The following is a 14,828-nucleotide window of genomic DNA, read 5'->3' as shown; positions in this document are numbered from 1 at the left end:
AAAAAAAGTATAAGCGTCTGGACAACTTTTCTCTTGGCTCATGCCATCTTGAGATAAGTGCCACAAGATGACCACCCTTGAAAAAATAAAAAATTACTCTGATAATGCAAACTTTGCAAAGACCGGCTGTCTAGACCTGCACCGGATTTATCACAGGGGCTCAGGCTGGATGGTAAATGCGGTGCAGGGACAGAGGCTTTTCTCCGATTCTATACAGGAATTTTGGCGCAAAATGGTGCTCCATAGGTTTAACCCCCATTCTCACTTTCCGCTAAGCCCGCCACTTTATCAAACATGATGGGGGAAAAAAAAAAATATATGTTAAAACCCTATATGAATTGCGCCAAATTATTATTATTATTTTTTTAGACAATTTTGGGGCAGACATTAGTAAATCTTGGCCCATATCTTTTGCATTATCTCGGTTGTTTTTGGTCAGTGGGTCTGCAGGAGAACGTAGTAAATTTGAATCCTTCAGGATATAGGCAAAGAAGTAACGGTGGTCAGTATGTACTCCAGTAAGTACCAAATCACAAGGCTTGGGTGGTACCTACGGAAACCTGCAAATGAATTAATCACAGGATTTACCCACATGACAGTGACCTGCACTACTGTTATAGTGCAAAAACATTTTTAGCCGTAAAGTACAAAAAAATACAAACATCCTCAAGATGAAAAAAAAGTAACACCCATCAGAACTTTGTGTACATGGACAATGTTCCGGACAGTCCTAAGGCAGCGCTGGACACGCCGCTGAAGCCATGTAGATACTTGATCAATGGCCTAGTTTTTAGGGTGTTTTCTACATACCAGACCTCAAGAAGCCCTCTAAAAGTACCAGCTTTAGGGCTCTTTCACACTTGCGTTCTTTTCTTCCGGCATAGAGTTCCGTCGTCGGGGCTCTATGCCGGAAGAATCCTGATCAGGATTATCCCCATGCATTCTGAATGGAGAGAAATGCGTTTAGAATGCATCAGGATGTCCTCAGTTCCGGACCGGAACGTTTTTTGGCCGGAGAAAATACTGCAGCATGCTGCGCTTTTTGCTTCGGCCAAAAATCCTGAACACTTGCCGCAAGGCCGGATCCGGAATTAACGCCCATTGAAAGGCATTAATCCGGATCTGGCCTTAAGCTAAACGTCGTTTTGGCGCATTGCCAGATCCGACGTTTAGCTTTTTCTGAATGGTTACCATGGCTGCAAGGACGCTAAAGTCCTGGCAGCCATGGTAAAGTGTAGAGAGGAGCGGGGGAGCAGTATACTTACCGACCTTGCGGCTCCCCGGGCGCTCCAGAGTGACGTCAGGGCGCCCCACGCGCATGGATGACGTGATCGCATGGATGATGTCATCCATGCGCATGGGGCGCCCTGACGTCATTCTGGAGCGCCCCGGGAGCCGCACGGACTGTAAGTATACCGCTCCCCCGCTCCCCGCTCCTACTATGGCAACCAGGACTTTAATAGCGTCCTGGGTGCCATAGTAACACTGAACGCATTTTGAAGACGGATCAGTCTTCAAATGCTTTCAGTTCACTTGCGTTTTTCCGGATCCGGCGTGTAATTCCGGCAAATGGAGTACACGCCGGATCCGGACAACGCAAGTGTGAAAGAGCCCTTAGGCTACTTTCACACTCATGTTTTGGCTTTCCGTTTGTGAGATCTGTTCAGGGCTCTCACAAGCGGTCCAAAACGGATCAGTTCAGCCCCAATGCATTCTGAATGGAAAAGGATCCGCTCAGAATGCATCAGTTGGGATCCGTTCAGTCGTTCTGACACACAATGTAAGTCAATAGGGACGGATCCGTTTTCACTGACAATAGAAAACGGATCCATTCTGAACGGATACAAGCGTTTGCATTATAGGTGCGGATCCATCTGTGCAGATACCAGACGGATCCGCAGCTAACGCAGGTGTGAAAGTAGCCTTATTCGGTTTTTAATATTTATTTATTTTTTATAATTTTTATTGAGAACAGCAGTGTTTTATGTGTTGCTGTGCTAAGCTTTCCTAATTCATATGTTCCCTCATGCACACGAATGTTGCTGTCCGCAACTCTGTTCCGCAGCCCTGCAAAAAATAAAAATTATATAGAACATGTCCTATTCTTGGCCGTATCACGGACAAGGATATGACTGGTCTACTGAGGGCCAGACCTTCCGTTCTGCAAAAAGCAGAACGCCCGTGGCCTGTATCCGCGCTTTGCAGACTATAAAATACGGTACGGCTGTGTGCATGAGCCCTAATGTGTAACAATCATTGTATTGACCAGTTAAGTGTCTGTACTAACTATTGACCCATGTACATTACAAAGGCAACTTACAGACCTAGTCATCTATCATTCAGAAGATGGATCTTTTATACATGCAGATCGGAACGATCGCCGTGGTTTGTAAATGTTCATAGTTATGACTGCGCACCGACGGCAAGAGTTCTCGTTACGGAAAATCTATCACGAAGGCTCAGTGTAGATTCCAGATGATTTCATTTATTTTAATTCCAAACATGATGCAAAGTATGAGTTAGGTTGGCAATTAGCACACACGTCAAGAAAGAACAAAAACAAAACAAAAAAATAATAATTAACAATTTAAGAGGCCCAGTTACCTCTCCTGAACTCGTCTTCATGACAACAACTCTGGAGTACTTTTATTTTTGAATAATTCTATGTTGTGTTGTTCCTCTGTTCCTTCTAGAAATATAGGATTTTTTTTGAATAGGTGAATAGTAACATCCAATGGTCAATTTTATCACCGATTGGTCATTGACACCCCACAACTGGTAACAGTTGCCAATTTAGTCATAAAATTTATAGTGGTAGTAACAGAGGAATAACGGTTCTAAGAAAAGATGTTCCAGAATAGTTATAGGATGCGGAATAGAATTATTTTCTATAACAGACGTCAGGAGAGTACCAGGCTGACAAACTGGCCATTTAAACATCCAAAACTCGTGTAGACATCAAAGGCCTTACATTCTTCGTATGTATCAGCTCTGCAGATATTATCAGCACATCAGTCAGATTTTCCATGGCGCCGTCCATACGCTTAACCAGTCGAATATATTTAATCGGCAGCCTAAACAACCTTTTTACTTTACCGCTCTCATCAGATCTTCAGAATATTTGCCGTCTGGGACATCTTCACTAGGATACTTCTATTGGGGGGTTGGGGGAATTTATTATCGCTCTCACGCCACTTTTCTGAGCTAAAACAGTCCCAAACCTGTACTTGCAACTTTTTATACACCACTGCGATAATATTTTGATCGCAAGTAGCGTTTCTACTGGGGGCGTAGTGAGGTCAAGGCCAGCGGGCCAGGAACATGTCAGTTTTCTAGTGTAAATGAAGAGAGAAATCTGCAGCAGCTCAGAGCTGAGGCACACGGACCGCCAGCGGATGTGCCTAGTCATAAATGATGACTGGTTTATGATAAATCTGCCCCATATGTGTGCAGCTCCATGCTATGTACTAACACTGCCGCAAGTGACCACGTTCTTCATACAGAAAACCTACACCGAAATTCAATACACCCGCTGCCAGGCTCATATGTAAGAGGTGCTATATCAGACACACAGGTATCGATTGGAAAAGCTTATTAAAGAAGCACTCCCACACATTTTATTCTCCGGCCCATTAGAAAGGTACATGATGTATACTGCAGTGAAGGTAATTTTCTTTTCTTACCAGTGATCGTATTTGAGTTATAACCTCCCTTCTGATCCTCAGCTATGTCATGTGACCAGCACTCTTATCTCCAAATAATACAGCATCTTTTGTGTAGACAGGAAGTCAGTTTCTCTACGTATTCCTATAGGAGCCTCAATGTCAGAACTAACTTCCTGTCCTGTGTCCGTTGGAGATCAGAGTGCTGGTAACATAAGACAGCTGAGGATCAGAAGGAAGGTTATAACTTACTTAAACAACCTACACCACATTTTACATCAATGATGTTTCTAGCATGTCAGAGAATAATTTTTTTTTTTGTTTGAGTGCTTCTTTAACCTTGCGATTTCCTGGACAGCTCTATTCCTGCTCAGCATCCTGTGGCTGCTTCGTCACTTCTGCAACGCTCAGTTCACACTTTACATTTTGACGCAGCCAATTTAAATTTTTTTTTGCACCTGAATGGACAACTGCCTAATGATACTTCTCCCTGTAGATCAACTACATTTACACACATTTATGCCTCATGCAGTCCAAATCGCGGATCTGCGAAATATAGGCACGGTCCATGTGCATGCCACCTTTAGTTGCAGACCCGTTGACCTCAATCGGTCTGTGCTCCACACTTTGCAGACAAGTATAGGTCATGTTCTACCCTTTGCGTAACGGACACACGGATGAAGAGAGCACAAGGTCGCTCCGGTTGGAAGCTACCCACAAGATAGCGGGTACCTGTTGGATCAGTGGGGTTCTTCTAACCACTCGCACTCCTGAAAAAAAAAAAGGGGGTTCCATGTACTCAGCGACAGTTGATCAAGTCTCACCACCGCTCCATTCATAGCCAAGCAGTGTCCTCTGTTATCTCCAGCCTGCCCAAATAGATGAATGGCGTGGTGGAGGCTCAACCTGAGCTTCATTAATGCGTGGGACATTAGACCCCCACCCTCATGACCACTGGGCCCTTGTACCCCATCTGGTGCATAGGGGAGGACTTGTTCTAACCTTAATGGGCATTAGTAGGAGAAACTGAAACAGTTATAAATATATGGGGATGGGGTGGAAAACCATGTTTTCATAGCCGGAGACCGACGCCTGAAATGTACCAATAATTAGAAAATCTCAGGGCCTCTAATCTTATCAGCGTCTTGCTTATTTTTCTGGCTTTCAAATACAACCCCCCACATAAGAGACAGGCGGCTGTTAATACGAAGGTAGACTCCTACATATCTTGGCAGAACACATTTCAGAAAAATCTGACAAAATGTTTATTTAATGACATTATACAAAGTCTTGCTTGGCTTGTATGTGCCCTAGCTACAAGTTAAATACTTCAGGAAATGATGAAGTTGTTTTTGCGGTGGACGGCAATTACTGCCATATTATCAATAAAAAGCCAAGCCACACACCAGGGACAGCCGACTGCACCGCCATTTCTCCGACAGTCATGCATCTCTATTTCTACTAGGAATAAGTTGCCGACGGTCCCTCTGGCAGTGGTTTTTCTGCCATGGTAACAAAGGATCAGCCATGTTGAAATACATCATGCCCGATCCCTCTTTCACCAGACATCTAGCGTCAGGGGACAGCTGGAAGGCCCCTATATACACTCGAGACTGATGGCCAAATCCCATCAAAATCAGCAGGTTCTGACATCTTTTTTCCTGATCCGTATGGCATGCTAAAGCCTAAAGTCTTAGGGGATGTTCATGCAATGGATTTTGAAAACGCACAGGAAAAATATTATTATTTTTTTTTTAAATAATAATATTTAGCGTGGAACCCGTGCTAATTATCTTCACGGTTTGGTCCGGTTCCTATTCATTTCCATTAATACTCCTATTAATTTAACGGTAATGGATTCCGCTCCAAGATACAGCACGTCGCTTTTTTTTTTCCCCACGCTGTTCTTTCGGCATGGAAAAAAGCAAGCTTTGCCTCCCATTGAAATGAACAGGAGGATTTTTAGGAGGTGTTTTTGGCGTGGAAAAAAGCGTGAAAAACAATGTGTATACGTGCTCTTAGGCTCTATGCCCAAGAGTATATATAATCTGCCCAGACCTGGAAGTCACTGGGATCCATCAGGATAGGTTTAAAAAGAGATGGGAGGATGGAAGCCGTGATCAGAGGCTTACATTACTGTGCAGTGGAATGAAATCTACTGTTCTCTGTAATCAGCCAGAATGGGCAGAGGCTGCATGCCAGGCAATAGATGCTGCTCCAGGGATCACTTCTGAATCTCAAAACCCAGGCTCCTATAGGTATTTACATACAAACACCACCAGCTCTTTCGATTAACATTCAACTTTCAAAAGGGAGTCTGTCAGCAGTTTTGACCCACATGATCACAAGCACAAAGGAGGCAGTCGCTGCTGTTCAGTGCCCTGGGGTCTCAGCACTGACTGCTTCCCGGAGCAGAGGGGAGCGATCCAGTAAAGCTGTCCCTCAAAGCAGAGCGGAGGGGCTGGGAAGAAAGTAGTGCTCTGATTGAAAACAATCACACCCGGCCCTGTAAAAGTGCAGAGGGTGCAGCAGTTGCAGAGAGAGCAGAGCCTCTAGGTGTAACGGCAACGTCCCCGTTGCTCCTAGAGGCTCATTTGCATATATTAAAACATCTTTTTTCTCAGCAATGAGGGCACATATGAACATGGGACCAACACAGATGTCTTCAGCTGCCAAGCGCACATACAACAGGTCAGCCAGTGTCATAGGTACAAATCTGCTGACAGATGCGCTTTAGTCCCTTAGGTGACCAGCCTGTTTTGCACCTTCGCAATTTTTTTCATTGTCGCATTCCAAGAACTATAACTTTTTTTGATTTGCAGTCGATTTAGCTGTGCAAGGGTTTGCAAAAAAGCAGGTCACGTTGTAGCTTTTAATGCGCCATCTTAGTGTAATCCTATTACCTAAAACGATACAAGGTGTAAATCGAAGCTTGGGAGGGGGGAGGACTGTGAACATACCCCAACTCCAAGGCCTTAAGAGTCTCAATGTCACGTATCCCGAGACCATTCATGTGCAGGGCAGCTTCTCATACAAGGGATGGGCTCACTCACAATTCTGCCAGGAATAACGAATGGTATCAAACCATGCACCAGGAGGAACCTCTCTCATCAATCAAGGAGCAATCTGGTGATGAGCAATATCTTTCCAGCATGATGGAGCATCGTGTCACAGGGCAAAAGTGATAAACAAGCGGTTCGGTGAATAAAACATTGAAAATGTGGGTTCATGGCCAGGAAACGCCACAGATCTCAATCCCTTTGAGAACCTGTGGTCAATTCTCAAAAAGTAAGTGGACAAATAAAGACACAGAAATTGTGATAAACTGAGTGCTGATTAGGGTAGAATGGGCTGTCAGTCAGGACTTGGTCCGGTGGTCGATACCCAGCAGGCCGGGCCGAATAGCAGAGGTCTTCAAACAGAAGGGCCAACACTGAAGCAGCAAACTTTTGAACTAAATTTGTGTTAGGGATCATGCTCACGAACGTATTTTCTTACCGTGTCTGTTCCTTTTTTTGCAGACCATAGGTGGAACCATTCATTTCAATGGGTCCACAAAAAAACGGAAGGTACTCAGTGTGCATTCCGTATCGCAAAAAAATAGAACATGTCCTAATATTGTCCGCATTCGGTCAAGGATAGTACTGTTCTATTAGGGGCCAGCTGTTCCGTTCTGCAAAATACGGAATGCACACGGTCGTCATCCGTATTTTTGCGGATCCGTTTTTTGTAGACCGCAAAATACATACGGTCGTGTGCATGAGGCCTTAGTTTCAAAACTTCTGGACATGACTTGATACATGATTCCAGACTGTATATCAGCACAGACCCCATGTTTTTAATGCAACCTATATGTGATGTGTTTCTTTATGAAATGACACATTGTAACAAAAGTTACATTTTATTGGGGTGGACAGTCCGCTACTTTCACACTAGCGTTCGGAGCGGATCCGTCTGATGTTTCATCAGACGGATCCGCTCCGATAATGCAGACGTTCGCATCCGTTCAGAACGGATGCGTCTGCATTAAAACTTAGAAAATTTTCTAAGTGTGAAAGTAGCCTGAACGGATCCGTTCAGACTTTACATTGAAAGTCAATGGGGAACGGATCCGCTTGAAGATTGAGCCATATTGTGTCATCTTCAAGCGGATCCGTCCCCATTGACTTACATTGTAAGTGTGGACGGATCCGCTCGCCTCCGCACGGCCAGGCGGACACCCGAACGCTGCAAGCAGCGTTCAGGTGTCCGCTCACTGAGCGGAGCGGAGGCTGAACGCTGGCAGGCGGATGCATTCTCAGTGGATCCGCCTCCACTGAGAATGCATTAGGGCTGGACAGCTGCGTTCAGGACCGCTCGTGAGCCCCTTCAAACGGAGCGCACGAGCGGACACCCGAACGCTAGTGTGAAAGTAGCCTAAGATAACTTTACTGTCTGGGTCAGTACGATTATAGTGATACCAAATTTTATTTATATATAGATCTATCAAAACTTTTTTTTTCTTTTTTATTTCTATGGAGCTGTGTCGACTTGTAGCTTTTATGGGTATTATTTTGGGGTGCACACAGTGTTTTTTATTTTTATTTCCATATAAGGCTACTTTCATACTAGCGTTTTAGTTTTCTGGTATTGAGATTCGTCATAGGGGCTCGAAACTGGAAAAAAAAAAAACGCTTCAGTTTTGTCCTCATTCATTGTCAATGGGGACAAAACGTAACTAAACAGAACGGAATGTTCCAAAATGCATTCCGTTCCGTTTAGATGCGTTCCCATACCGGAGAGCAAACCGCAACATGTTGTAGTTTGCTTTAAGTCCTGGGATGCGGACCAATCCGGCATGACCCCCAATGCAAGTCAGTTGGGACGGATCCGTTTTCTCTGACACAATAGAAAACGACTTTCAATGGAGTTCATGACGGATCCGACTTGGCTATGTTACAGATAATACAACCGGATCCGTTCATAACAGATGCAGATGGTTGTATTATCAGTAACGGAAGTGTTTTTGCTGAACCCTGCCGGATCTAGTAAAAAACGCTAGTGTGAAAGTAGCCTAAGGAAGGGGGGGGGGGGGGGGGGGGGGAGGCAATGCAGACTTTAGTTTTTTTTCTTCTTCTTTGCAGGGTTCACTGAGTAGAATAAATTATGTGCTAAGTTTATAGTTCTGGTCATTCCAACTGTGGCAATACCAGACAGCCTAACAGGCATACATTGAGTACAGACATCAGCCTTCCGCAATCTCATTACTTCGATGCAGCAGTCGCTTTTGACAGCGGCATTAGCGATTCTGCTGATCCAGGCCATCATGAGGTGACCTGTGCAGTACTTAGACTGGGATGCTGTAAAAAGGCAGTGGCCTAGCCTAAGACTCTTTAGTGACCACTGTAAAAGGTGTATTGGTGGTCACTAAGGGGTTAAAACCCTCTGTTAGCAGGATCAACCCTATTAAACCATCCATAATGCCTGGTAGGGCGGAACTTGCTCATAAAAAAACCTATATCTTCAACTAATCTATTGTTCCCAAATATGCAAATTGAGGCTTAAGTGCACCCATCTACTCTGAGCACCTTAGGTTACTTTCACACTCGCGTTTTGGCTTTCCGTTTGCGAGATCCGTTCAGGGCTCTCACAAGCGGTCCAAAACGGATCAGTCTGCATTCTAATGCTTTCTGAATGGAAAAGGAATCCGCTCAGTTTGCGTCAGTTCGGTCTCCATTCCGCTTTGGAGATGCACACCAAAAAGCTGCTTGCAACGTTTTGGTGTCCGTCTGATGAAATTGAGCTAAACGGATCAGTCCTGGCACACAATGTAATCCAATGGGGAGGGATCTGTTTTCACTGACACAATAGAAAACGGATCCGTCCTCCATTGACTTTCAATGGTGTTCAAGACTAATCCGTCTTGGCTATGTTAAAGATAATACAAACGGATCTGGACGGTTGTATTATCTGAACGGACCCGTCCATAACGGATCCGCACAAAACGCGAGTGTGAAAGTAGCCTTAGCTACTCCTCTCTGCAACCCCTTGACACTCCCCTTCCACCTAGATGCCTGGTCATGTCAATCAAGTAAAGAGGGGGGAATCCAGAAAGGCAGAGCAGGGGCGCTAAAGTGCAAGCGCATCTAAGGCCCACTTACGGTGCACTTAAGCTCTAATTTGCACATTTTTAAAGACTAGTGTGGCTCATTAACTAGCAATGGATCTAGGGATGAAAGTTATAGCTTTAATCAGCAGGATCAGCCCTACCAATCATTATGGATGGTTTAATAGGGCTCCCCTTTAAATTCAGGGCTGTGTTAACAGGTACCAGGACAGGACATTGTGAAGAAAATATCCAGCCCAGTTCAGGTGAAGTATAGTTGACTTTATTCCAGCGTCTAAAAACCGTACAGCAAGTATATATCTACAGACCTCTCAAATACATGGGTCCTTCAGGACCACATCCAATGGGCAATATGCTGCAAAGTAACTAAGGCCGTGAACAAGGTCCCGTGTTAGGACCGAAACGTTGGCCAGTTTGCATTTATCTATTCCTGGATGTTGATAACGAAAAAAAATGAAAATATAATATTCTAAATCACAAACACGAGTGCCGTGGTCTACTTTTATTGCTGCAGGACATTAGGCACATACTTTTCCCCCCCGGAAGGTGACAAAAAAAAAAAAGAAGAAAACACAGGATTGAAAATAGTATCCGATTTCAGAAAGCAAAAAAGCCACAGGGAAGGTGGGGGAGGGGAGACAACTTTGCATTTCTGTAGATTTAAAAAGTGTAACCATGATATCTTAAAAGCCTCGTATGACAGCTGGGAAAATGTGTCTGTCTGGTCTAGACTTTAGCTGGGATCCATCACCAAAATTAAGTTTTAAATTGCTGCAGGCAGCCTGATCTCATGGTCGACCCATGTAACGCCGCCAAGCGTCATCTACCAGAGCACTAAGTGTAGGCAGACAAAGGAATACCTCATTTTAAGGATAAGTACCCTCTGCAATCATTTTTACGTAAAGGCCCAGCAAGGGACAGTGCATTGACAAGTAAATCTCACGATTTAATGTATGTTTTTTAGTATACAGATATAAGCAAGCACAAAGAAGGCGCACATGTAAACCTCTGGTCAGCAGTAAACTACCGTACCACGCTGTTTAATAATGTAACCATCCAAATACAACAGCTCTGATCAAAGGCCTTACAGCAGAAGAGGAATCGCTACAATATCTTATTTTAAAACTTGCCCAGAAAGTAACTTTATGTTGCTGCCATATAAACTAAAAACATACAAAAATACACCATTTAGCGTCAAATCAAAAAGGAGTGAAATTCCCTTAAAGGGGCTGTTCGGTCTAGAAACCGACAACCTCTAGGGTCCCAACACGAGCCCCACTAAAAACTAAACTACAGTCACCTTGGATCTGCCGCGACCCATTCTCTACCCTGCAAGACCAAGAAGTGCCCTGGTCCTGTAACCACTGCAGCCAATCACAGGCATAGCACATCTGTTTTAAAGGGCTTGTGCAGGAATGGGGCTGGACCCGTAAAGGGAAACCTGCTTGCCTGCTCCTTCTCCTGGCATGTCATGCTTTGCTGCTCTTCCTGGCTGAAAACATCCAGTTTGACATGGCTGCAGCGGTAACCGACTCCTCTTACGTCATGACAGAGGTCACATGATGCAAGGTAATACAGTCACCACCACGGCGCTGTCAAAACTGATGTTTTCAGCGAGGAGGAGCATCGCAGGCTGGGAGAAGGAGTGAAGACCAAGTGTCGGGAAGCAGGTAATCTTCACTTTATAGGTTCAGCAATGTGGGGGAGGGGCTTCCCCCTTCCTTGCACAATCCCTTTAACAATGTGACTGCTGAGGCCTGTGATTGGCTTCAGCAGTCACAAGACCAAGCCACTATCTGGTCCCATTGGGATCGGAAGCAACCAGGAACGGGGCAGTGGCGCAGGCGTGTGTTTTTTTTGGTTGTTTTTTTAAATGGGGCATATTTGAGGACCACGGGGGGGTTGTTGGCCCCTAGGAAAGACAACACCTTTATCAAAGAAATTGGGATAGTCCAGCATTTGAATAGGTCAAAGAACATTAAATGAATACTCTAGATCAGGGATCAGCAACCTTCAGCACTCCAGCTGTTGTGAAACTACAACTCCCAGAACCCTCCTTTCACTTCTGTGGGAGTTACAAGAGCAGCTGAGTAAGTTTTCATGCTGGGAGTTGTAGTTTCACAGCATCTGGAGTGCTGAAAGTTGCTGCCACACATTTAGGAATTTTATGGAGTTTCTTTTTAACCAAAACCTAAAAAAAAAAAAAAAAAAAAAAAAGGAATAAAAAAAAATTCATCGATTTTGGCTTCAGAACCTGCCCTCCTGGCAGCACCTCCGGTGCTGGGTGAATCCTGGTGTCATGTACCAACCCCTCAGCCCTGTATTAGGCATAACTCGTTTTTTACGGAGTGTTTCTTTAAATTATTTTTGCAATCTCACACATGAGAGCTGCTACTGTCTGCTGGACAAACTCTTCCCTCCCTGTCACCCTATACATCATCGTCACCCAGGAATATTTCACACCGTGTGATAATCCGGCACCTGCCAGGTAGGTCAGTGAGAGACTGAAGGAATTCTACAGCAGGATTATTGATAAGTGTGCACAGCCATTGTACAGCTAATTCACATTTCAAAGTTGGATCTAAATATGGACTTTCCCTATACAAGGTCTATAGCACTGGTGATTATTATTGGGGCACATCTGAGAGACAAGAACTGATGACACATGACATACACATCTGTGCACTACATGCCGGCCCACTCCACATAACCAGGACTATAATCTATGCAGCCCGTCTGACCATCAACCTCCATTCATTTATCACCAGCTCCAATCAGTCTTTTCAGCATAATAAACATAACTGATCACTTCCAGAAACTTTTTGACAGTGTGAAGAGGTGCAAAAGCCCCCACACAAACTGATCTAACCAGATGAGAATGTTCCTGCACTGGCAGCGATCAGCACCACCGCCCCCTGGCATCCCCCTCCAATATACCATGCACACCTCATCTTTCTCCCATATGCCTTCCAAATTCCCTTTCTGTATATATCATCCCCACTATTTGCTTTCACCCACACAGCCTGCTGTCCCCCCCTCCTGTACACACACACCGTCCAGGCTGCCTGCCTCCTCTCCTGTACACACACACACACCGTCCAGGCTGCGTGCCTCCTCTCCTGTACACACACACATACCGTCCAGGCTGCGTGCCTCCTCTCCTGTACACACACACATACCGTCCAGGCTGCCTGCCTCCTCTCCTGTACACACACACACACACACCGTCCAGGCTGCCTGCCTCCTCTCCTGTACACACACACACACACCGTCCAGGCTGCCTGCCTCCTCTCCTGTACACACACACACACACACCGTCCAGGCTGCCTGCCTCCTCTCCTGTACACACACACACACACCGTCCAGGCTGCCTGCCTCCTCTCCTGTACACACACACACACACCGTCCAGGCTGCCTGCCTCCTCTCCTGTACACACACACACACACCGTCCAGGCTGCCTGCCTCCTCTCCTGTACACACACACACACCGTCCAGGCTGCCTGCCTCCTCTCCTGTACACACACACCGTCCAGGCTGCCTGCCTCCTCTCCTGTACACACACACACACACCGTCCAGGCTGCCTGCCTCCTCTCCTGTACACACACACACCGTCCAGGCTGCCTGCCTCCTCTCCTGTACACACACACACCGTCCAGGCTGCCTGCCTCCTCTCCTGTACACACACACACCGTCCAGGCTGCCTGCCTCCTCTCCTGTACACACACACACCGTCCAGGCTGCCTGCCTCCTCTCCTGTACACACACACACCGTCCAGGCTGCCTGCCTCCTCTCCTGTACACACACACACACACCGTCCAGGCTGCCTGCCTCCTCTCCTGTACACACACACCGTCCAGGCTGCCTGCCTCCTCTCCTGTACACACACACACAGTCCAGGCTGCCTGCCTCCTCTCCTGTACACACACACACAGTCCAGGCTGCCTGCCTCCTCTCCTGTACACACACACACAGTCCAGGCTGCCTGCCTCCTCTCCTGTACACACACACCGTCCAGGCTGCCTGCCTCCTCTCCTGTACACACACACACCGTCCAGGCTGCCTGCCTCCTCTCCTGTACACACACACACCGTCCAGGCTGCCTGCCTCCTCTCCTGTACACACACACACACCGTCCAGGCTGCCTGCCTCCTCTTCTGTACACACACACCGTCCAGGCTGCCTGCCTCCTCTCCTGTACACACACACACACAGTCCAGGCTGCCTGCCTCCTCTCCTGTACACACACACACCGTCCAGGCTGCCTGCCTCCTCTCCTGTACACCCTCCTTATGCACACAGTTCTCGGGCTCGTCGGTCACGTCCAGGTCTCCTCCGTGCAGCAGCCATTGCTCCCGTCCATACACCCCACCATCAGCACTCAACCGTGCATGCACTGTGTATGTATAGGTAACCTCCTCCCCTTCCTCAGTGTCTACACTCTCCACCTCCTCCCGTTCTCCGCGGACACCAAGCTTCTGTACGCCCGGAACCGCACACAAAGCGCCTTTACTCACCATTTGTCAGACTGGGGCCGCCGCTGAGCAGAATGATGTTGACGGTGACGATGAAGAAGGCCGGCAGCTCCGCCATAGTAACCACTGCACAGCGACCACTAACTGCGCGACCACAAGCGATCCAGACAGAGCAGCTCTACGGGAGCGCGCCGCACAGCGCGGCCTCCTTCCAGCCGTGGAACGCAAAGTCTGCGTTCCACAACTCTCTGCTACTGCGCTCCACCCACCGCTGTAGAGGGAAACAGCTAGCAACCATTGGTGGTACGTTTGGACACGCCCCCTCCACTCACTAGGTGGGAGGAGCAGCAAATGACGTGAGTTGAAGAATCTTTTGTTTCAAGTCGCTGGGTCGCGCTTATTCGGGTCGTGTGTGGTACGCGCCTTAAAGGGGCAGTGCTACCTGGGGTTGGCTGTCTGCCGGCATTTAATAAAGCGCCTGTCTGTCTGGGCCCTGCCTGCAAATAGCTATGTGCCCGAGACTCCAGCACGGGGGCGTCTGAGGCCACCCGCACCACCCCTGCCACCGTCATGTCGCTGTGGCCG

The 14,828-nt window shown here is 46.8% G+C and overlaps 1 protein-coding gene across 1 annotated transcript in view; it reads right to left on the bottom strand.

Moving 5' to 3' along the window:
- ACVR1B (activin A receptor type 1B) overlaps positions 1–14,453 on the bottom strand; it is a 55,639-nt gene extending 41,186 nt beyond the window's left edge. Inside the window, exon 1 of the mRNA XM_040425469.1 lies at positions 14,286–14,453. Within this exon, the coding sequence (XP_040281403.1) occupies positions 14,286–14,361 (76 nt within the window). The 5' untranslated portion in view covers positions 14,362–14,453. The remainder of the gene's footprint in view (positions 1–14,285) is intronic.
- Positions 14,454–14,828: the final 375 nt, after the last annotated feature.

This window comes from Bufo bufo, chromosome 3 (genome assembly GCF_905171765.1).
Source record: "Bufo bufo chromosome 3, aBufBuf1.1, whole genome shotgun sequence".
NCBI lineage: Eukaryota > Metazoa > Chordata > Amphibia > Anura > Bufonidae > Bufo > Bufo bufo.
Note: the sequence above shows the minus strand (reverse complement) of the source record. Positions and strands in the feature narration are given on the sequence as shown.